Here is a 25,002-nt window from a genome sequence, read left to right as displayed (position 1 = left end):
CATGTCCACAGTGTCTACAAGAAACAAAAGCCAGGATTAGAGTGCATTAGATTATGAGAACGCTCAGTCCTCTTTTATTGTCATTTAGAAATGCATACATGCATTAAGAAATGATACAATGTTTCTCCGGCGTGATATCACAGAAAACAAGACATTCCCAAAACATTATAACATTCTATCATTCTACCATTATGGCTTTCATCCTAAACCTGAAGGGTGTTTCTTGATTTAACAGACTGAATAGGAATGCATTCATCTTACTAAAGCACAAGCAGGTGGAGTACAACAGAAGCACATCATTCAGCTGCTCATCTCTGTTAACTATTGATGTATATCATGTATCTTCCATGCCTTAATTCCCATTGGCCCATCCATAACCCAGCTCCCTGGAAACACGAACAAAATAAAAATCTGTTAACTTGGTAGAAGATTATATTACAGTCAAGAGATCAGACTGAAGTGGTCAGCGCCATATTCTGGGCTTATTCTCTGCACAAAATTTAGACTCAAAAGATATTGAGGAGTATGTTAGTCAAGAGTGGGATATGGGCATTAAGATAGGGAATCTGCTAGATCGTATTGGACAGTAGAACACTTTTGAATGGCTTAATCCTGAAAGTATTTTATTTTGTCTTCTACTTGCTGTTTAAGCCGGGGGGAAGGGATCCCATGGTGTTATTGTGTCATGGAACAGCTGAGTTATTCCTGATGTCATGATGAATGTTAACCGCTCACTTGTTTTTCTTCTTAAGCACTTCTTTAGGACTGTGGATGACTGGCTTCCATTCTGGTTTTGTGGGCTCTTAGGTGGCTGATGAGGCCAATATGGGAACTGGACTATCCCATAGATAGATGGGTCGAGAGGTGGCTTAGGGGAAGATGGTGGTTAGTAAGTGGTATGCTCCCTCTGCACCCATACAGGATACCTGTGCTCTCCTGGCATGTGACCTTGAGGTTATCAATATCACTAAGCTCCTTCTTTGCCCAAACATTCATGGTCCTGATGCTGGGTCTCGGCCTAAAACGTTGACACAGATGCTGCCTGACCCACTGAGCTCCTCCAGCAGGTTGTCTTTTTGCTTGAGATTCATCTGCGGTCTCTTGTGTCTCCAATAGCCAGGAATTCCCAGAAGTCAGTGTGGATATTATACTCTCTCAAGGAAGTTTTGAGCATATTGAATCTTTTCCTCTGTCTTTTTCATAAATAACATCGATGAAATAGATTGTTACCTTGATACTGCTAATTTTCCTACATTATAAAATTGACCATACTTCAACCAAATTCACCGGGTGTAAAGTCCTTTCAGATGTATTGAACAGGACCTTCAGTGTACTTATCAGTTCTAAAACAATCAGTTGATGCTTGTGTCATTTTCTTGTAGTAGATAGGGAGAAGACTGATACAGATTTTAACTGCTAGATATGTCTAAGAACACTATCTGACCATATCCAAAATATAAAAATTTACCTTTATATCTGGGAAAACAGAAACTTTCTAACTACTTTAAACATATAATCATCCAGTCTCATGCCAATCTTCGTTTTATTTTTCTCTGCAGAATACCTTATACCGAGGTTATCAATCAACTGACAGAGTAATTAGATATTTTTGGGAAACTTTTGAAAGCCTACTGGAAGAGGAGAAAAAGCAATTCATTGGTAAATAAGCTCACATCTGTTTTAACACTTGCATGTGTCTAGAATGAAGCATATCTAACACAGAGGTTAGATACTGCACAACTGAGATTCATGTTGTAATCAAGCAGAATGGATATCTTGAAATAAAAAAAACAGAAAATGGTGCAAGAACCTGTAGAATGTAAAAGAACATCATGTTTCAGGTTCAAGAACATTCTTCAGAACTTAAGATGCCAAATTCACGATGGCTTAAGTGCAGAATTTTTGCCACAAAGAGCAGTTAAAAAAGATGAGCATTGAGGGAAACCAGAAATAGGAAGTGCTGGCAGTATATGGTGAGGAAAGGTAAGAGGAAGTTCAAACCTGGCGCACCACGTATGGCCAAAGAAACCAACATGTACTCAGTGGGGTTTTAGTTTCAAACTAAATCTGTTTCTAGTGCACAGACTGAGACACGTGGAGTTCAAACAAAGGTGTGCAGTTTATTCCAGGGTTTGTTTATTGAGAGGTACAGCACGGTAGCAGGCTCCTTGACCCATCATTTCCATTTTTTTTTACATTCCCTACTGTGGAGTTCCTGAAGAAGGCATGGCAAGGCCTCTGATTTTTGTTTCACTGACTTCCCAGTCACAGTAATTCATTATTTTTTTAAATACGACTTCACATTAGAAATAAATTCAATTTAAGTTCCTTGGTTCCCGTATTGGAATTTACACCTGTTTTTCCAGATCTCTGAAGACTGATAACTTTGTTACTATCATCTTACTTTGTCACAATTTTTTTCAAGCTGCCAGCTGTCACATTTCAGATGCAGCAGACAAATTTATCAGTCAAGGAGGGGGGGAAATACTATATCAGGGCGACACAGTGATGCAGCTAGTCAAGCTGCTGCCTCACAGCCCAGAGAACTGGGTTCAATTCTGACCACCAGTCCTGCCCATGTGGGGTCTGTACATTCTCCCATGACTGCATGGATTACCTCTGGGTGCTCCAGTTTTCTCCAATGTCCCAAAGATGTGCAGGTTAGTAGGTGAATTGGCCACTGTAAACTCCCTCTACCATGTGAGTGAAATGAACAATCTGGGGGCAGGGGTGGGGTTGGGGTGAGCAGTTGAAAATGTAGAGACAATTTTAAAAAAAAGATAAATGTAGGATTAGTGTTAAATGTATGGCTGATGGTCAGAGCAGATTCGATGGGCTGAAGAACCTCATTCTTAGCTGTATCTCTTTACCACTTAATGTTAACTGGTCCACATAATTCTGACTTATTTCAATGTTGTTGTTCTCCGATGTTTAGCTTTTCTAAGTGGAAGTGAGAGGCTCCCAGCAGGTGGGATTGGAAGAACTAGGATCATTATATTCAACCCCTGGACCAATGAACCAGATTTATCATATCCTCGTGCTTACACCTGCAGCAAGAGCCTGGAACTCCCCAATTACAGCACAAAAGAACTACTGAAAGAGAAGTTACTTCACGCAATTGAACAGAGTGAATTCTGTGCAGAACCACCCTAATATAGTCAGTTGACCCAAAATTATGCAATTAATTTAAGATGTCTTGATTTGATCAAATATCCATGGTGTTACTGCATTTCTTTTAAACCTCTGCTATCGATCCAATAATGCGCCCTGACTCTATTCAGTAATGTATTCCACCTTAGCTAAAATGGATGCTTGTGAAGGGGGAAATTTTAACGTATCAAAATGTACTTCCCAAATGCAAAAAAAAAATTCCCCCTTCACAAGCATCCATTTTAGCCAAGGTGGAATACATTACTGAATAGAGTCAGAGCACATTATTGGCTTGATAGCAGAGGGTTTATAGAAATGCAGCAACACCATGGATATTTTCTGTATTGCAATCTATTTTTTTTTTGCATTTGGGAAGTACATTTTGATACGTTATTTGCATTACAACAATTTCATCATGTAGAAAGCAAAATCACTGAGAAGCTGGAAATCTGAAAACAAAAAAAAAATGTTGAAAATATTCAAAGGTCAGGTAGTATTCATGGAGCGAATAAGTTAACTTTCCAGCTAATTTAGCTTTATTTGCCATCAGTAATTTCCTTGCTTCAATTTCACTGGCCAATTACCTGTCCATTTAAAAAGTTTCCAAGTGCATAATTATAAAAAATTATTAATCGTTTCTCTAATGATATTGCAAATCAAAATCTCTGTATCAATGTGCTTCTTGAACTGTAATATATTTACAAGTGTAAATAATCATTCATAAGTTCATTTCTGTATTTATATTCAATTAAAATAAATGACAATTTTTTTTATTATTCTTCATTGTGCCAGAGAGTATTATTGAGTGCTAAAAACTCTTGAGGCTTTAGCTTGGTTTGCTCGCAGTCACCACCCTCCCCCCTCACTTTGGCCGATCCGTTCAGTCAGTTTTACTACAATCCACATCTATCTTTTCTCACTTCTTCTGATCCTGATACGCTGAGCCCCTAACCCCCTCCCTTTCACAACCACTTCAATGTCTCCATCCCCTCTTCACCCTAGTCCTATTCATCATCTTCAGTCTTCCCTCCCCGGGGCCTTGTCCCCTCCCTTCATCTCACCCTATACTTTCTGTGAAACAGAAGATGTTCATAAACTATTTGGAAACCAGAACATTAAGAAAGCTGCAGGCCGTGATGGTGTCTCACCTGGTACTTGAATGCACTGTGCAGATCAGCTGGCACCTGTCTTCACGGAGATATTTGACATCTCCCTGCTTTGAAGTTGCCACAATTGTTCCAGTTCCCAAGAGAGACTGGATCACTGGACTTAATGATTATAAGCCAGTTGCTCTGACATCAGTAGTTACAAAAACCTTTGAAACCATAAGTCCATTACTAATCTTTTTCTTGACCCACTACTGTTTGCCTATAAAGCAAATCACTCGGTTGAAGATGGCAGTTAACTTGTGCCTTCTTTACATTCTTCAATATTTGGACTCCCCCAACACTGATGTGAAGATCTTTATGGATTTTAGCTCCGCCTTCAACACTACTGTTCCAGAGTTGTTCTATAGGAAGCTAATCCAGCTAGCTGTATCTGTCAATGGATTATGAACTTTCTGTCAGGAAGGAGGCAGTAAGTAAGTCTGTGTTCCTACTTGTCCGATCCATTGTCTAAAGCACATGCTCTCCCCAGCGCTGTATTCTTTCACTCCTCCTGTTCTCACTTTATACAAACAAATGTACCTCCACAGACAAACCCATTAAAATCCTAAAGTTTGCTGTTGACACAATTATATAATTCTGGTATGTTTTGCGTACTTAATTTTACCTTCTACCTTAGCTGCTGTATTGGAAATTAACAGTACTGGGTAAGGACCTTCCCACCGAGTTCCCTTACGCAGTTTCTAGACCAGAACCCACTTGCCAGGAACCAAAGGTGTGTCCTCCTTCCGATGGGCCGCTCCAAGCAGCAGGAACCTGTTGAGAAGCACACTGAACAGCTCAGGTTAGTTTTACACAATAATCAACTATTGACATAATCTGAAAGAACCATCTGACATAACATGTATACCAGCCTCTCAGAGATCAAACACTCCCAGTAATGACGTAGGTCACCCCATCACCACTTCAAATGGACTCAGGTTTGTCTTCTTGTTTGAGATTGCTCTGATGCTGCATAAAACCGAAGGAAGTGCTGTAGGCCATGGTACATGTTCTGCACAATACTTAGTCAGCCTTTGTTTGATGATGCCATCCATTCTTCTAACTTGTCCTGATGACTCTGGATGATGTGGGCAATGAAAAGACTATTTGATGTTCATCAGTTGATATAATTCTTGACAAGCATTTCCAGTGAAATGTGTTCCTTGGTCAGAGTCAGTGTGGCATGGCAATCTCTATCTAGGAATATAGTTCTTAATCAGAGTTTTGCCTGTCTGTGTGGTAGTAGCTTTCCTTGTAGGGATGGCTTCCACTCATCTTGAAAATTTGTCCACTATTACTAACACATCTGAATATCCATGGTACTTCAGTAAAGTAACATAGTCCACTTGTAGCTGTAAAAAAATGGACCAGGTGGGGCAGGAGTACTTGGCTAAGGTATCTTCTCCATTGATCTGGGGTTGGTTTTCCGGCACATCATATACCTCTCAACTTTTTGTTGAGTTTCCACCCTGAACTTTGGCTTCCATCACCGCTGGGAGAATTTGTTGACCATCTTTTGCACTCTCAATATGTCCTAAGGAGTGCATCTGCTGTGCCAGGTAAGGAAGTAGCTCAGCTGGGGCTACCAGCCCATGACTAGTGCTGTATCGCCATACTACATTGTCATTTAATAACCCACCATTTTCCATTCAGTACCACTTTTCTTCATTTGAGCACTAACCTTGCATTTCTTGAATATCTTGCATGTTTGTCCGTGACAGAATGTTTATCTTGGTTTCAGTTATCATTTTTTTTCATTTCTTTGATTTTCTTTATTCCTTCTCTCATTGCCTTCTTTGCATATGCATTTCCAAGGCTTTCCATTGTGGTCATTTTAAAGGGACCTTTACATTTTAATAGTCCAGCCTCTGATGGTAGTTGCATGACTTCCATTAGTTCTCATGCTAGTCTGCCATTCTTGATTGGAGTTCCCTCAACTGTAAGAAATCCTTTTGGTCTCCATAAATTTCCAGTCATGAACGACTCTGAAAGAACATCGAGAGACTGTGTAGATAATAGCTGATCTTCCTTCATCTAGCTTACATGCTTCAATTAAAGCTTTCAGCCATGTTTCCCGAGGCTATGACTTCATTTTCTGTGACAACAGCCCAAACAGACATTCGAATTCCTCCCTCAATGGTTGAGGAGCTATCAGTGTACAGAACAAGGTCTAGGTTCAACAAAGGCAATTCTGTATATTAACTTGCATCTTCTTAGCATGTTTTGTTCTTGACATCTCGTAAGTTCTGTTTATCCTCTCCTGTGTGATCTTCAACTCACCATCACAATTTTGCTGAGTTGTTGGCATGGTAGCTAAAATTTGAATGCCATCATATGGATGCAAATTGTATATATTCTCAATTAATTGAAGTTCAGCGCAAGTCTTTAAGATATGGAACTTCCCTGGGCATTTGTCATTTTTTTCCAGATCTGGTGGTTCGTGACAAACCTCCTGTTTCCTTTCATAATCTCCATCATCAGTCTTGCGTGTTTTCACATTCTTAGTTATTACTGGGGCAAGTCTTGCCATGGCTGCCAGACCAATTATCTCATTACTGTCATTGTCACGCAAGTCACAAAAGGTCTCTATTGAATCAGTATCACTTTGCAGTTCCTTGGAGTTCCCAACTTGTTGCTGTTTTGAGGGACTAATCAGTGTTGACTGCCTTTAAACATGATTGACATCACCATTAACACCGCCCACCGGGTTGGCCTATTTGCCCACCGAAGGTCTCGCCGATGCTGTGCAGATTTGCCTAATTTCACTTTCCATCTCTGAATAGACAGACATACTTTACCATTAATGTAGATATCTGTTTTCTGTTGATTTAGTATCTTTTTCATACTGCTCTTTTCGTAATGACGTGTTTTTTTCTACATCAGCGGTTTACGTTTCAAAGTATTGATTTGGACTTACACCTCTATGTGCCCGCACCTTCGCAGCTCCATTAATGTCACCAGTGACAAGTTGATTTTTAGAACATACAACATAGAAAATCTACAGCACATTACAGGCCCTTCAGCCCACATGTTGTGCCGACCACGTAACATACTCTAGAAGCTGCGTAGAGTTTCCCTACCTCTATTTTTCTAAGCTCCATGTACCTATCCAAGAGTCTCTTAAAAGACCCTATTGTATCCGCCTCTACCACCTTTGCTGGCAGTGCATTCCACGCACCGACCACTCTCTGTGTGAAAAACTTAGTTCTGACATTTCCCCTATACCTACTTCCAAGCACCTTAAGACTATGCCCCCTCATGTTTGCCATTTCAGCCCTGGGTAAAAGCCACTGACTATCCACACGATCAATGCCTCTCACCATCTTATAAACCTCTATCAGGTCACTTCTCATCCTCCGTTGCTCTAAGGAGAAAAGGCCAAGTTCACTCAACTTATATGTACTTTGAACTTTGTTATATACAATATATATTATATATACAGGTGTTAAGGTATTAATATACCTTTATATTAAAATATAGGCCAGAAAGTTAAAAAAAACTGTGTGAAAGAGAAACTCCAGAAAACCTGACTCAATAGAAGCAAAAAATAAACATAAGCCTTTCAAACTTTCTTAAATAGTTTCTTTACTGACACTTACCATTTATACTCAATATCCTCAAAACAAGTGTTTAAAGCACCATTAGTTCCTGACCACATCTTTTTCATTTTCTGGCATATCGCTTCAACATCACTTAGCAGCCAGTCGCCACTAGACAGCATCGATAGCACCTTTCTTTATCAAAATTTAGATGTGTCATTTAAGTGAACACTTAAGATTTTAGTTAATTTATCCCTTTCAGCTGGGAAATTCAAGAGACCAGCCGGTCCGTTTCAAAGCTCTGGCAATTGTATTAGTTTCCATCTTAAGGAGTACTCTTCACCTGTAGACATCAGAAATCTCACAAAACTCACAACCCTGTTGTGCCTATAATACCAGGTTACAACCAAAGATCTGTCTGATATCTTAAAACTTTTGTCAGCCGCTTATTCGACAATTCTACGTTGTTTTTATAATATCAGACACTGGGTTTCCTATAATTCATACCGCACCTGGCCCCCCACGGGTTATACAGCCACGACTCCGGTCACTCTTAAACTCCCTTTAAATGATGTACTGAAGATACTTATTCTGGACCGGATGAATGTTTTACCTACCAGCTGCACAAAACTAACAAACAACACACACAAATACTGGGGGAACTTAGCAAGTCAGGCAGCACCTTTTTTTTTGTAATTCAAATTTTTATTATTATTTCTTATTTTACAAAGCAGCACAGCATATCATAGAACAGATATAGTACAGCATATTTACACAGGCATTCCATGACAGGAAAACAAATAAAACTTAGAAACAGAAAGAAGTTCAAATTTAAGTTTAAATTAACATACCACCAAAATTGATCCCACGCGTCTTGCACTTTTCCCTTACTGTTAATTCTTCCCAACATGTGCTCATATGATGAAATCTTAATCATTTTCTCAGTCCATTCCTTCAGTGGGACATCTGGGTTTTTTCCAGTTTTGCAATATCTCTTGCAGCTGTGATGAGACCCACCTTTAAAATAGTAAATTTGTCATTGTTTACATTAGGTATCATCGTCCTATCACCCAGGAGACAAAGCCGTGGGCACAAGGGCAGTGTGGAACCCGACCAATTCCCCAACAAATCAAGAACTTTACACCAAAATGGATGAACCATGGAACACTCCCAAATCATGTGAAAATATGTGCCCACCATATTTTTACATTTCCAGCATAAATTATTATCAACAATCTCCATTTTGTAGAGTCTAGTTGGTGTCCAATAATATCTGTGTACTATCTTAATTGAATAAATTTCCTTCTCGCTTCCCTAATATGTCTACCCACATTTGAGAAAATATTTGACCACTCATTATCTTCAATATCGCTTCCAAGGTCCTTCTGCCATACTATTTGAGATTGTTACACGATTCACCCACAGAGTGCTTGAACATTTTATAAAACACTGATGCTTTATGAACTTCCTGTGGTAATGTAAAGTATTCAGTTAAAGGGTTACTTTGTGGGTCACCGTTCTTGAATATGCTACAAAATCAATGTCTTATTTGTAAATACTTCCAAAAATTCCCATTATCTACAAAGTTATATTTCCTCTGCAAATCCACATATGACATAAAAATTCCATTCTCATAGAGATCACCTACTGCATTTACAACTCAGGGTTATTCCAGAGTGAGGAGTATTAACTGGTTTAAATGTGACATTCTACAAGCTTTATGAATCGTACTCCACATACTCCTTGAGTGAAATAGTATAGGGTTTAGATTAGTCTTGTTTTCCCACATGTTGTGAGAAGATGTTAAGAGGAGAATGTGGTGCAGCCAGGCTCCGTTCTACAATTACCCAATCTAAATCAACATTTGCCTGTCCCAATGTTTAGCTAACTTGGTCATTTCAAAGGATAATTTATATGCCCTGATGTCTGGTAGACTGAGCCCACGCATGTCCCTGGACATACACATCTTACTCATTTTTAATTCTGGGCTTCTTCTTAACCCATAGAAAATCATTGATAATTTTATTCAATTGCTTGCTGAAATATTTAAAGGAAGCATCATAGAAAGATAGTTAAACTGAGGTGCTATGACCATTTTAACTACATTGACTTTACCCCAGAGTGACAGTCTCAGTGCCCCCCACTTATCCAGATTATTTCTTAACCTACTCAATAATGGATCATAATTTAAAGTAATTATTTCATTCAAATTCTGAATGAGTTTGACCCCTAGATACTTCATTCCAACTGGCATCCATCTGAAATTAAACTGAGATACTGAATTTGAATACAAGTGTCCCCTGCTTTTCGAACATTCGCTTTACGAAACCTCACTGTTACGAAAGGCCTACATTAGTACCTTGTTTTCGCTTTCAGAAGGTGTTTTCACTGTTACTAAAAAAACTTTCTTTTTTTTTTGGTAATAAATTAGTATATTTCAATATAACTATTGATTAACTTACATGAATACGGGGTAATGAGATTGTTATTATGAATAGATATAATGTAATTGGTAGCTTTTTAAAAATCTTTTTTGACCTTTTATATATACCTTCTTGTACTCTGTATTCTTCTATGTAGAAACTAATAAAAATATTGGAAAGAAAAATGCTAACAACGCTAACGATAGAGAGGCGAACAAAGGATGGTCGAGGCATGGTCGTGGTAAGCAGAAACAAGAGGTGGCCGAGGAACAGGAAAGGCCTGGCTGTAGCAAGCGGAATCAGGGTTGAAGCAGAGTCAAGGAAGAGTTGTGGTGTCCCTGAGAGCAAGGAACAGCCCTATGTTTGGATCATTTCAGTGCCCCAGATTGAAAAGGCCAGGGTGTTGGGACTGGACGCGATGCGAGGACCAGTTCTGCTTGCTAATCTGTGACGTTTACTCAGCCCTATGCTGAAATGGAGCACTGGCAGCAGCGATACCTGACTTCACATCTGTGGTCTTGGCTTTGTGATGAACAATGCACCAGCTGCAGTGATGCCTGGCTTTGTGTCTTCATAGAACTTCGGTTCTGAAGGTATTTGCTTACTTTAATTGTTTGCATGAATTGTTTTTTTCCCTCTCTCTGCGCATTGGATGTTTGACAGTCTTTTTTTAATGGGTTCTTTTAGGGGATTCTTTGTTTTGTGGCTGCCAAGAAGGAGGCCACGAAGGCCTTGCTAAAGTCCATGTAGACAACATCCACGGCCTTGCCTTCATCAACTTTCCAAGTAACTTCCTCGAAAAACTCTGTAAGATTGGTTAGACAAGACTTACCACGCACAAAGCCATGTTGACTATCCCTAATCAGTCCCTGTCTATCCAAATACTCAAATATCCGGTCCCTTAGAAAGCCTTCCAATAACTTTCCCACTACTGATGTTAGGTTCACCAGCCTATAATTTCCTAGCTTACTCTTAGAGCCTTTCTTAAACAACTGAACAACCTTAGCTATCCTCCAATTCTCCAGCACTTCTCCTGTCATTAAGGATGTTTTAAATATCTCTGCTAGGGCCCTACAATTTCTGCACTAACCTCCCGCAGAGTCCGAGGTTGGTCATGGCTAGAATCAACATCTGTCTCAGGAAGAACCTGGACCCTCTGCAATTTGCCTATTGCCACAATAGGTCTACAGCAAACGCGATCTTAATGGCATTCCACGTGGCTTTGGATCACCTGGACAATGCAAATACCTATAAATGTATGCTGTTTATCAACTACAGCTCAGCATTTAACACTATCATTCCTACAGTCCTGATTGAAAAATTACAGAACTGGGCCTTTGTACTTACCTTTGCAACTGGATCATCAACTTCCTAACCAGCAGACCACAATCTACGGGGGTCAGAAACAACATCTCCACCTCACAGACAATCAACACTGGTGCACCTCAGGGATGTGTGCTTCACCCCTTGTTCTACTCTCTCTACACCCACATCTGTGTTGCTAGGAAAAACTCAAATGCCATCTATAAATTTTCTGATAATACAATCAGAGAAAGTGGAGACAGTAAGCAATTTCAAGTCCCTAGGTGTCAATATCTCTGAGGACCTAAACTGGACTCAACCTATTGACGCAGCTATAAAGAAGACAAGACAACGGCTATATTTCATTAGGAGTTTGAGGAGATTTAGTTTGTTAACTAAAACACTTGATAACTTCTACAAATACACCGTGGGGAGCATTCTGACTGGGCGCATCATGGTCTGGCATGGGGGGGGGAGGTACTGCTACTGTACAAGATCGAAGTAAGTTTTTTTTTAGATTATGAAGACACATGGTCGCCTTTTATTGTCATTTAGTAATGCATGCATTAAGAAATGATACATTATTTCCTCCGGTGTGATATCACAAAAACACAGGACAAACCAAGACTGAAAAAAACTGACAAAACCACATAATTATACATATAGTTACAACAGTGCAACAATACCATAACTTGATGAAGAAGTCCGTGAGCACAGTAAAGTTCAAAGTTTCTCAAATATCCCACATCTCACGCAGACGGGAGAGGGAAGAAAAACTCTCCCTGCCATGCCGACCACAATCCGACTGAGTCATCCGAAAATTTCGGGCTCTGATCAGCTCTCCGACACCGAGTACTGAGCGCCATCACTGTCCGAGCGATTTGATCCCTTTCTCAGAAGCCAAAAGCAGGCAAGGCCGGGGATTTTAAGGCCTACCCTCCGAAAGATTCCCGACCACACAGTAACGACAGCAGCGGATGGGCGTTTCAGAAATTTCTCCAGATGTTCCTCTGTGCTTTCATGTCTATCTCCAGCAAATCAGAATTGTCCACGGTCCCTATTTAACAGATACGACATCATTTTTCACCGGAGAGCTGCGCACATGCGGTGCACTGCCATCTTCTCCTCCCGCCAAAGAAACTTGTAAGTTAGTCAGCTCCATCATGGGTATCAGCCTCCATAATTTCCAAGACACTGGAAGGTGGTGTCCATCATTAAGGATCCCCACCACCCAGGACATTCCCTCTTCACACTGTTACCACAGGGAAGAAGGTACACAAGCCTAACAGCACACACTCAGCAATTCAGGAACAGGTTCTTCCTCTCTGCAATCTGATTCCTAAATGGACATTGAACCCATGAACACTACCTCATTATTTTTTAAAAGTTTTTTTACACTACTTATTTTAACTTAACTATTTAATACATACATACACACACGCACACACACACACACACACTTAATGTAACTCAGATTTTTTTTCTGGATATTTATTAATAATGTATTTCATTGTACTTCTGCCGTAAAGTTAACAAATTTCACAACAAATGCCAGTGATATTAAACCTAATTCTGATTCTGACATGTCAGGCCCTGGAGATTCACCCATCCTAGTTCACATCAAGACAGCAAGCAACTCCTCCTTGGTAATCATTAGAGGTTCCATGACCTTGCTGCTGCATTACCTTACATTAATAGACTCTGCGCCCATCTCCTGAGTAAATACAGATGCAAAGAATCTATTTAAGACCTTCCCCCATCTGTTTCGGCTCCACTCAGGATTACCATTTTGATCTTCCTGAGGATTAATTTTGTCTCTTGCTATCCTTCTGCTCTGAATGTACTATATCTGTAGAAGTATTAAGGATTCTCCCAACTATAGAGAGAGCACTACTAGATCTCCTATTAAGGGCAGGTTGCAGAAGTTTGTGTAGGGAAACACTTGGTATCTAGTGATCACAATGTCATTAGTTTCACCTTGTCTGCTAGAGCAACCTCATGCCTTCTTTTAGCCCTCCTAATTTCCTTCTTAAGTGTTCTCTTGCATTTTGTATATTCCTCAAGTACCTCATTTGTTCCTGCCAGCCCATATCTACTATGCACCTCTTTCCTTTTCTTAACCAGGGCCATAATATCTCTCGAAAACCAAGGTTCCCTAAAACCGTTATCCTTGCCTTTTATTCTGACAGGAACATACAAACTCTGTACTCTCTAAATTTCACTTTTGAAGGCCTACCACTTACCAAGAATACCTTTGTCAGAAAACAGCCTGTCCCAATCCACACTTGCCTGATCCTTTCTGATACCATCCAGATTGGTCTTTCTCCAATTTAGAATCTCAACCTGACCAGACCTATCCTTTTCCATAATTACCTTGAAACTAATGACATTGTGATCACTAGATACCAAGTGTTTCCCTACACAAACTTCTGCAACCTGCCCTTAATAGGAGATCTAGTAGTGCTCTCTCTATAGTTGGGACTTCTATAATGAAGGGAACTTTCCTGAATACATTTAACAAGCTCTTTCCCACCCAGCCCTTTCACACTATGGGAGTCTCAGTCAATATGTGGAAAGTTAAAATTACCTACTATCACAAACCTTTCGTTTCTAGCAACAGTCTGTGATGTCTCTGCAAATTTGCTCCTCTAAATCCCTCGGTCTGTTTGGTGGTCTATAACATAGCCCCATTAATGTGGTCATACCTTTCTTATTCCCCAGTTCTACCATAAAGCTTCACAAGACCAGTCCTCCAGTCTGTCCTGACTGAACACTGGTGTGATATGTTTCGCAGCTAGTAATGCCAGCCCTCCCCCTTTAATCCCTCTTGCTCTTTCACGTCTAAAAGAATAGAACCCCAGAACACTGACAAATAAGAAAATCTGCAGATGCTGGAAATCTAAGCAAAACACACAAAATGCTGGAGGAACTCAGCAGGCCAGGCAGCATCTATAGAAAAAGCAGGATCTCCCAATGGCAACCCATTTTAATCACATTTCCCATTCCATTCCGATGTGTCAGTCCATGGCCTCCTCTACCGTCATGATAAGGTCACACTCAGGTTGAAGGAACAACACCTTATATTCCATCTGGGTAGCCTTCAACCTGATGGTATATGAACATCAATTTCTTGAACTTCCAGTACTGTAATGGCCCCCCCTTCACCATTCCCAATTTCCATTTCCATCTTCACACTATCTCCTTACCTACCCATCACCTCCCTCTGGTGCTCCTTCCCCTTTTCTTTCTTCCATGGCCTCTGTCCTTTCCTATCAGATTCCCTCTTCTCCAGCCCTGTATCTCTTTCACCAATCAACTTCACAGCTCTTCACCTCACCTCTCCACCACCCCCCCCCCCACTTCCTGGTTTCACCTATCACCTTGTGTTTCTTCCTCCCCTCCCCCAACCTTCTAACTCTGATTCCTCATCTTTTTTTACAGCATTCCTGACGAAGAGTGTTGACTCCAAATGTTGACTGTACTCTTTTCCATAGATGCTGCCTGGCCTGCTGAGTTCCTCCAGCATTTTGCATGTGTTGCCCAAAACACTGAGCTGCCAGTCCTGCAACCAAGCCTCAATGGTGGCCACAATGTCATAATTCCACGAGCTGACCCATGCCCTAAGCTCATCCACATTTCCTACAATACTGCTTGCATTGAAATATATGCAGCTCAGAACTTTAGTCCCGCTATGCTCAAGCTTAACCTTTCAATTACTGACTTTGTCGTAGTCTTAACGACATCTTTCTTCACAACCACTCCACTCTCTATTTTGATGCTCTGGTTTGCATCCCCTATAGCTCGAGTTTAAACTCATCCTCGCAGCTCTTGGCTCCATCCCTCCCCCTCCTGTCTTCTCCTATCATTTTGGATCTCCCCTCCCCCTCCAACTTTCAAATCCCTTACTCACTCTTCCTTCAGTTAGTCCTGATGAAGGGTCTCGGCCTGAAACGTCGACTGCACCTCTTCCTAGAGATGCTGCCTGGCCTGCTGCGTTCACCAGCAACTTTTATGTGTGTTGCTCCCACCCCGTGAAGCATTAACAAACCTTACCCTTCAGTTCACATGCAAACCATCCCTTCTTTAAAGGTCCCACCTTCCCTGGAAGAGAAGTCAATAATCCAAGAATCTGAAGCCCTTCCTCCAGTACCATCTCCTTAGACACCTGTTAAACTGTATGATTTTCCTATTTTTGGCCTCACTAGCACACGGCATGAGTAACAGTCCTGAGATTACAACCCTGGAAGTCCTATACCTTAACTTCACACCTAACTTCCTGAGGTCACTTTGCAGGACCTCGTCACCCCTCCTACTCATGTCATTGGTCCCGACCGGGGCAATGACTTCTGGTTCAACAGACCATCCGGGAATCTTGTTCTCATCCACAGAACCAATGAATCTGCTTTCACTGCAGCTCATTGCTTCTCCCATCTTCCCTTCTGAGCCACAGCCAGAATCAGTGACAAAAACCTCACCGCTGTGGCTGTCCTCTGCTAGGTCACATTCCCCCCGGCAGTATCCAAAGCAGTATACCTGTTGAGGGGATTGGCCACAGGATACTCTGACCTGGCTGCCTATCCCCTTTCCACTTCCTGACAGTCATCCAGTTACTTGCATCCTGACCCTTTGGTGTATCTACATATCGCACCCCCCCCCCGCCTATTAATCCCTCAGTCTCCCGAATGATCCTGAATTCATCCAGTTCCAGCTCCAAGTCCTTAACATGGCTTGCTGGATGCACTTCTTGCAGGTGTAGTCATCAGGTTCACTGGAAGTCTTCCTACTTTCCAACATCCCGCAAGAGGACCATTCCACCATCCTGTCTGGCATCCCCGCTGCTTTAAATGTGCAATAGGAAATCAAGAAAGAATAAATAAAGAAAAAAAAAATCAACCTACAGCCTAGCCTCTACTCCCCAAAGTCTCAAGTCCCTACTGCAACACTAGCCCACTCACATAATGGCCGCTGCACTTTAACCTGACTTTTTTTTTGGTCCTTGCCAAGTGCCTAATTACGTTTTATCCGATGTCCTTGGGACTGTGATGTGCAAAACGTGATGAATGGCCCACTCACTTCTTTTAAACTCTCTCTCCCTCAATGTAATCCAGTTTCTCCTTGGCACTCAAATTGTGATATATGATCATCAGTCATTGTTTTCTTCTTCAACTGGAATGCTGTCTCAAATGTCAGTTTTTAAGGGATCTTTTGAAGATTTTTCAATCTTTTCCAATCTGCGCCTTGTAAGGCATGAAAATGCCCGACGCAGGCCTCTCATGGTCTGAGTCGACATTCCCTCCCTCCCCTCCTTTGAAGAATGGGCCAAATACTTCAGTTGATAAATTAGACAGATATGCTTGCATGCTAAAATGAATGTCATGACCTTTCTAATGTGGCCTCACTGAGGATATGATGCAAAGGAGGGTAAGGTTCCAGGATGTAATCAAAACTGGTCACAGCTGCCCTCATGTGGGGAATGGCGGTAGAGCAGCTTCATGTATATTCATCTAAACTCCACCTATCCAAAACAGATGAGAGGAAAAATCAATCTTTTCCCAAATAGTTGTAGTAATTCCTAATCAAATTTCATCTATAATTTGAAGTCCTATTGTCCACGCCTCAATATCAGACTAACCTTGGATCTCTAAATTTAAAGGACAAAGCCAGAATGATTGGCACAGGGTAAAGCAATTACCTAAGTGCTGATTTTCAAATTAGGATCAAGACATACAAGGAAGATCACTAGCCTACTCAAAACTCCATCTACATTATTATTTGTGTGAGAAAGGCAAATACAATGTTAGCATTCATTTTGAGAGGACTAGATGTGTTGCTGGGTCTTCATAAACCAGTGGTCAGACCGCATTTGGAGTATCATGAGCAGTTTTGGGCCCCTGGCATTGGAGAGGGCCCAGAGGAGATTCATGAGAATTATCCTGGGAATGAAAGGGTTATGTATTAGGAGTGTTTGATGGCTCTGGACCTGTACTCACTGGAGTTTAGAAGAGTGAGGGGTATCTCATTGAAGCCTACCTTATATTAAAAGGCCTAGAGAGAGTGGATGTGGAAAGGATGTTTCCTATAGTGGATAAGTCTGGGACCAGAGGGCACAGGCTGAGAATACAAATGCATTACTTTAGGACAGAGAGATGAAGAGGAATTATTTTCGCAATGGGTGATGAATCTGTCGAATTCATTGCCACAAACAGCTGTGGAGGCCAAGTCATTGGCAATCCGCAATCGCCTCTGATCTGGGCCGACAATTATGTGCCGGGCGGCACCTAATTAATTAGCATGTTTATTTCGGCTTTTTTCTTAAAGATGTGCTGTGTGCCTCCCGGCTACCGCTGCATTCTCCGCGAATTGGTATCTGTCCGCGGCCCGGGGGCTGAGGTGGTGGGACACTGGGGTGTCATCTCATCGTTGATCAGGGCAGGCTTCTTCTATCTCTGCCTGCCTCGACGTCGAAGGTCGAAGTTCGTCGTCTGCTGTGGCTGATGTGGAAGGCTTGCTTGACTGCTTAGCCTCGCGCATTTTTCTATCATACAGTTCTTTGTAAGGACTCGAACCATCTTGCAAATATGCCCAAAGTGACGTACCCTTTCAAAATTAAAGTCGTACTTTATCATTACTCATTCAGTTTCGATTGTTATCCTTTCCTCTTCCAATTGCATCAGCTCTTCATCTATCAGTTCTCGGTCATGGGATGCCAAAACCTCTTCAACATCATCTTCATCAACTTCCACAAGCCAAACTCACTTTGTCCTTACTTCGTTCACCACGATCAAAACACTTAATTATGTCTAGTTTTACGCTAAGTGTAACATCCTTACGAGCTCTTTTAGGCTTTTCCGATACCTTAGAACTCATCTTGCAAACGGCTGCTCACAGGCATGTGTTAAAGCAATGCCGGCTAGAGTGCAGTTCCGAATCCCGGGGAGAGCAGCTGCTCAGGGCGTGTGCTGCTTTTTTTTATCACATGCTGATTTTTTTCACACGCTGCTTTTCTTCATAACAGTGAAAACACCTTCCGCTAGCGAAAACAGGGAACTCATGTAGGCCTTTCATAACAGCCAGGTTTCGTAAAGCGAACATTCGAAAAGCAGGGGACACCTGTATTTGAAGCGGAGATTGACAGGTTTTTGTTTAGTAAGGGCGCCAAAGGTTATGGGGATTGCCCGATGTGGGTTTCTTTAGAAGCTAACTCTGTTAATAAGTTTTCTATTATTTCTCTTCTTGGATCCTCACTCCCTTTGTCTCTGAGTAAGTTAACTGATAATCTGGTAGTTAAAAACACTGTGAGAATTTGGATACAATTCCCAAAATACTTTGGGTTATTGAGATTTTCTCTTTCGAGTCCCAGTTTTACTAATTTTTTTTAAACCCTCTATGATTGACATGGCTTTTAAAGAATGGGATACATTAGGTATTAAATGTTTTCAGGACTTGTTTGAAGAGGGAAGTCTCTTTTCAGTTGAACGACTGTCAATTAAATATAGTTTACCCAAAACTCTTTTTTTTCGATACCTACAAATAAGAGATTTTTTACGGTCTCAAATAAGTACATTTCCTAAAAGTCCTGGTAAGAATCTACTAGATGTAATTTTAAATTTGAAACCTTTTTATAATGGATCCATATCTAATATTTATGATATGTCGCTGGGAATAAGAAGTGTTCCTTCAGATAAAATTAAAAATCTTTGGGAACAAGATTTACAGACTTCAATTTCTGAGGAAACTTGGAATTAAATTTTTAAATTAGTTAACACTTCATCGTTAAGTGCCCGCCACTCTCTCCTACAATTTAAAGTGGTCCATAGGGCACATATGACCAAGGATAAGCTGTCTAGTTTTTATTTAGATATATCTCTGTATTGTGATAAATGCAATAATGGAGAAGCTTCACTCATTCATATGTTTTGGACATGTCCGAGTCTTGGAAAATACTGGAAAGAAGTATTTCAAATTTTCTCCATACTTTGTAAAGTAAACTTTAAGCCTAATCCTTTGACTGCTTTATTTGGTATTGTTGGAGGACAGGATAATATCTTGGAGTCATCTGATTTGCACATTTTGACTTTTATTTCTCTTATGGCCAGAAGGATGCTAACTTAAATGGAAAGATGCGGCCCCTCCTATTCACGCCCAATGGTTACTTGATGTGATGTCATGTTTAAATTTAGAGAAGATTCGATGCTCAATCTCTGAATCTAGTCAAGACTTTCAAACATTGTGGGGACCTTTTCTGAATTATTTTCAAAACCTTTGATTTGTTGTTAAAGCACAGATGGTGACGAATAATTTTTTTTCCCTTTTTTTTCTTTACTAATCAGCTTCGGTCTTGGTAGTGGGTTAGATTTTTTTTATATAATAAAATCACTATATTTCAATGTTATGAATTAATTAACCTGTACGAATATAGGGCAAGGAGTCTTTATATGCTAATTAGTATAATGTATTGTTATTTTTTTCCTGTGCTCTGTATTCTTAAATGTAAATTAATAAAAATATTGGAAAAGTAAGGGCGCCAAAGGTTATGGGGATAAGGCAGATGAATGGGGTTGAGAAGAATAATAAATCAGCCATTATTGAATGGCAGAGCAAACTCAATGGGTCGAATGGCCTAATTCTGTTCCTATATGTGATGGTCTTATGGTCTATTTCTCTTCATATTGTACAACTGTTTGTTTATTTTTGGCTGTAAGCTGCTTTGGGCCACTGTGATACTATATAAATGCATGTCTTTTTTCATGAACTTGGTATTTTAAGAATGATCCAAAGATAGAAATCCATTCACGAGTCTCTACATCGCTATCCATAGACAATTACGTGGAAGTTAACAATGTGGTGGGATCAGGTAAGGTAAACATGAAGAATTAACAAAAGTGGAAAACTTCAAGATAGCAGGGGTAGGTTGGTAAAAAGACAATAGAGTACTGGATGACCTTTCAACAAAGTCAGGATAGAGAAAGTACTACTAACTTTTCAAAACAAAACGATTCAGACAAGGTCTTAGATTGCAATGACAGAACCTGTCACAAGGACCTAGAAATGAGACAGATCAGTTTGAAACAAAATTCAAGATGGTGAAACACAATGGTTTAAGGATTAATTGGAGGAAATCGAAGGCTATTTATGGAATGGTAAAGGGCTGTGCCTGAACAGTGATCGATGTCATAAATTGAATATATTATGCAACTGTCTGTATTCCCTGTGTTTTGTTGGAAAAATAATCCCATTACATTGGGAACAGTCTGCATTACTTTAGCTCATGAATTCAGAGACCCTAAGTCAAAGACCTGCCTCCTGACTTTGAACTAATTAGCAAATGCTGTGTGTTCATTAGTTATCCTGATAGAAATTTTATCTAGTGCTTCAAAACCTAGACACAAAGCCAAATTAATGGCAAATAGATGACTAGGTTTATTTTTGTCACATGTACCAAGATACAGTGAAATATCTGTCTTGCATACTGTTCTTTCTGATCAAATTGTTACAACAGTGCATTGAAGTAGTACAGGATAAAACAATAACTAAATGCAGAATAAAGTGTAACAGCTACAGAGAAAATGCAGCGTAGGTGGACGCTAAGGTGCAAAGTCACTAAGGTCAATAGCTCACATTATCATGCATTCAACTGTAGCAGTGGGATAGAAGCTGTCCTTGAACCTGGTGATACATGCTTTAAAGCTTCTGATTCTTCTACCTAATGGGCAGGGGGGAGAAGCAAATGCCCAGGGCCGGTGGGGGTCTTTGATTATGCCAGATGCTTTACTGGGTCAGCAAGAAGTGCAGACAGAGTCCATTCTTGCAGTCTGGGGCAGAGCAGTTGCCAGACCAAGCCGTGATGCATCCAGACAGGATTCTTTGATGAGGGTCAAAGTGGTCTTGCCAAATTTGTTTGCAGTCTAAAGTGAGTTCCCAGCATTATTATTTCTGAACAGAAACCTGCCAAATCCTCCAGCTAGCTGGTTTATATTGGTAGCAACTGAACCGTGCCAAACTATGGGAGTTGCTTTACTGTCTAGCATTTACCCTTACCCTCATTCTGTAAGACCTCCAAGAGGACCACAACCTGGTTATAGGGTTTGACCTGGAGAGCTATGTTGTCTGGAGTCAGGGACTTGTGCTTTGGCTCTTGTTAGGGTCACCCATGCCAAGCAGGTCAAAGGGTAGAGGCTAGACAAAGAGTGGTCCAGCGGCCCTCTAGGTTAGGGGGATCAGCTCAGGGCTAACAACCCTGACTGGTCAAAAAACAATTGTTATGGAAACAGCAATGAAGAATCTTCATTGGAGGACCTTCATTGCTGTCCTAAATGCCAGTGAGTCATAAATTGGCTAAGCATCCCAAACATGATAGTACATCCATCCTTTCCCTACCCTGACCATATTTGATCTATGACCATAATAACATCCCTTTACAACAAAATATTGCAATTATAACTGGTAGGATATTGGTATCCCTGAGTTTTGTTTAATAAATGCACACACAGATAAAAGTTTCATTTGGCTAACATCCCTAAGAATACAAGAGGTCAATATTTTACATTGATAATACAACATGTCAGAATGCTGGTGAATGCCGGTATAATTGATCTTCTTTACATACATTCATGGGTTGGTTACACTGTACAAATTCCACCTATGTTTCACTGGTAGATTATGGTAGCACCATAATCTCCAACTGGCCAGATCTGTCAAACAACATTTATTCACCATTCTACAATATCTCTGATACCAACAGACATGAAAAATTGAAAGAGAATGCCAATCTTAGTGTCTCAGGTTAATCTTTAATTCTTGTACAGTATCTCATGTTGCCAGCCTATCAGGAGATGGAATGCCTACCTGATGACTGTTAAGAATATTAATTAACATGAAGAAGGTCAGTTGGGTGGTTGAAAGTTTGATAGTAATGGGGTTGAGAAAGCAAAAGGTCATTCTGATGAACAGAATAAACGCAGAGTGGTATGAAAGGAGATTACAGAAACAAGTGAAAAATGCAAGGTTGAATCAGGATTCTTGAGAGGTTTTTGCTCACTGGACTGAGAAAGGGAGTGAAAGGATAGAGATGTGTTGTGTGCAGGGCATTATTTGGGATATTTGGTCAATTTCATATCATTGTCAGCTTTGTTTTTGCTTCCAGTCTATGATCTGTTCACTCCTACAGAATGAGAGATGGACAAATGTGAGGCATTAAAACAACTCTCAAAATTTGAACACAAGAGATTTTGCAGATGTTGGAAACTTTGAGCAACACACACAAAATGCTGGACAAACTAGGCAGGTCAGGCAGCCATCTATGGAGAGGTATATAGAGTTGATGGTTTGGGCCTAAACCCTTCATCCCATAATCTGATTTAACTCAGCTATTCTTACGCAAGGTTGCAACAGTTGGCTAGATGACTTGACCTTACCAGCAAAGTCTATAAAATGAGAATGGTCAGGTGGGAAAAGGTCTGAGGTTAAGGATTAGCTGAGAGGCTGTGCCAGTGTCAAAAATGAACAATATCAAGTACTCAACCTACAGGTCCACTTCTTGCCCCTTAGTTGGATCTGAGACTTGTAGCCTATTGAGCAAGGAGCTTTTGTGAGTGCCGAGCCCAGACACAGAACCAGATATAGTCATACAGAGAGACAGCATGGAAACAAAGCTCTCCAGCCACACCAACCATCAACCACCCATTTGCGTGAAACCATCATATTAACGCCACCCTCCCCACATTCCGATCAGCCCCCACTCCAGGTTCTACCCCTGAGCTACACAGTAGGGGAAAGATTGACCAACAACCCCTACTCTCTGGGACGTGGGTGAAGCCCACGCAGACACAGGGAAAATATGCAAACCGCACACGGACAGCACCAGAGGTCAGGATTGAACCTGAATTGCTGGAGTTGCAAGGCAGCAGCCCTACTAACTGCATGGCTTGGCCACATCAGACAACCCCTATTCTTGTGCAGTAGGCGGCCACCTGGAGGCTGGGCCAATGTGAGGGAGGACAATAAGATGTTTGATTATTTTTATTCCCCCTTCACGGATCACATTCTTACTTTGAGTAAGCAAGACACTGAACAATGGCTTTAAATTCAAGTTGAATCCCAACCTGATCACTCGTTTATACCAAAATATTTTATCAGTAACATTCCGACTAATCGTGGTTAATTATTAAAATGACACGGTTAAACTTGGCATTCACTACCGCGGGAATGATTTTGCCTAGAAAAAAAATTGTAAACAATGCGTATTCAACACTTGCATGGAAGTTTTCTCCATTAGATCTAAGGAAATAGGTGAAGTCTGCATTTGGAATATCAATGGGGATTCGAACCTCATTGACGGCCACAAGGGTGTAATGTAGCAGATTTCAAACAGAGGATCAAGGAACATTCTGAGGTTCTTCGTGTAAACTGTTAGATGATGCAAATATTAAATTTATATTAGAACCTCTAATCGTAAGGATTTCAGTACAGCATGATTCATTATTTTTCCGATGTTCGTTTTAAAATACAAATCATGTCATAAATTAGTTTTAAAAGACAACCCTAGCATTACGCAAATTGACCTATAAGGCCTCATGTGAAGGTTACCTCTTCTGTTGAAGTGCAAGTCTCATGATGCAGTGCAGGCATTATTTGCAAGCATGGCTATGTTATTGGTTGCAAAGTTGACGAATTGGATTGAGAGCGTGGTACAACGCCCCATTGAAAGCAAGAGAATAACCGTGTCGTGTAATCATAACACTGCCTTCGCTACCGCGTTTGGGTCATGACGTTTCTCCCGATTGTCTGCTACGAAATCGTTCCCGTACAAATAAACAATATCGACCAGGGGGCAAAATAGGCTGAAAAGTCCGCACAAGGTGAGTGCATGTAAATGTAGGCGTTTTTATAGAAGAGGAAATGAGAAGGGAGGCGGGTGGGGAAGGTTGTTCAACTTGCAAGATATGGCTGCAATGCATCCGATTGCAGGAGCTGGCTGGAAATAGTGCTTCGGGCGGAATGGTGGTGTAGCTACGTTTATAAATTTTAATTTTCAGTTTACAGCAGTGCCTTTATCCCCTGGAAATGCTACTGCCGTTGCTTCGTACTAAATCAGCGCGTTTTTGAAATACTACCAAGTGCATTTCTGTCTGCGGCGCCCTTCATGCTGGCGGTATTCATTTCGCAGCTTCGTCTCCGCGCTCGCGGTCTCCAAGGACAACCTGCCAGGTCTTCCATTGATCAAGGAGGCAAGCTACGCAGCACCGAGCCGGTTGGCTGATTTAGCCGTCAATCATGACTAATTCAGGATTCATCTAATTTCAGAGTAAATATTTCATATAAGAGGAGTCTGTTAGAAATACCGTTACTTAACTCCTGCTGTGTTTCTTTCGTTCGGAGGTCGGTGATCTTATTCCTCAGTTCCCTTGGGGGGAGGGGGAAGTCGCGTCGACTGCGCTATCG

The 25,002-nt window shown here is 40.9% G+C and overlaps 2 protein-coding genes and 1 long non-coding RNA gene across 10 annotated transcripts in view; 2 read left to right on the top strand and 1 right to left on the bottom strand.

Annotated features, from left to right (window-relative positions):
• Positions 1 to 3,265, top strand: part of LOC140196729 (probable E3 ubiquitin-protein ligase HERC3) — a 70,233-nt gene extending 66,968 nt beyond the window's left edge. For both annotated transcript variants that reach the window (XM_072256416.1, XM_072256415.1), the window contains exons 24-25: positions 1,560 to 1,659; positions 2,936 to 3,265. In XM_072256416.1, coding sequence (XP_072112517.1) covers positions 1,560 to 1,659; positions 2,936 to 3,153 — 318 coding nt within the window. In that variant the 3' untranslated portion in view covers positions 3,154 to 3,265. The remainder of the gene's footprint in view (positions 1 to 1,559; positions 1,660 to 2,935) is intronic.
• On the bottom strand, positions 27 to 24,971 carry LOC140196731 (uncharacterized). Of its 5 annotated transcripts, none has more exons than XR_011885795.1 (4): positions 24,914 to 24,971; positions 8,689 to 8,854; positions 4,924 to 5,087; positions 27 to 386 (listed from the first exon to the last, which is right to left on the bottom strand). It is a non-coding gene; the product is annotated as an uncharacterized lncRNA (long non-coding RNA). The 5 variants fall into 5 exon arrangements; XR_011885797.1 differs by lacking the exon at positions 24,914 to 24,971 and adding an exon at positions 24,675 to 24,851 and having other exon boundaries at positions 4,924 to 5,072; XR_011885796.1 differs by lacking the exon at positions 24,914 to 24,971 and adding an exon at positions 24,148 to 24,235 and having other exon boundaries at positions 4,924 to 5,072.
• ppm1kb (protein phosphatase, Mg2+/Mn2+ dependent 1Kb) overlaps positions 24,274 to 25,002 on the top strand; it is a 47,292-nt gene continuing 46,563 nt past the window's right edge. Inside the window, exons 1-2 of one of the 3 annotated variants that reach the window (XM_072256419.1) lie at positions 24,278 to 24,419; positions 24,728 to 24,865. The gene's annotated coding sequence lies outside the window, so the exon portion shown is untranslated. Of the gene's footprint in view, positions 24,420 to 24,727; positions 24,866 to 25,002 lie in introns of all 3 variants that reach the window. The other 2 variants (XM_072256423.1, XM_072256417.1) reach the window with 2 other exon arrangements.

This window comes from Mobula birostris, chromosome 4, assembly GCF_030028105.1.
Source record: "Mobula birostris isolate sMobBir1 chromosome 4, sMobBir1.hap1, whole genome shotgun sequence".
Classification (NCBI taxonomy): domain Eukaryota; kingdom Metazoa; phylum Chordata; class Chondrichthyes; order Myliobatiformes; family Myliobatidae; genus Mobula; species Mobula birostris.
Note: the sequence above shows the minus strand (reverse complement) of the source record. Positions and strands in the feature narration are given on the sequence as shown.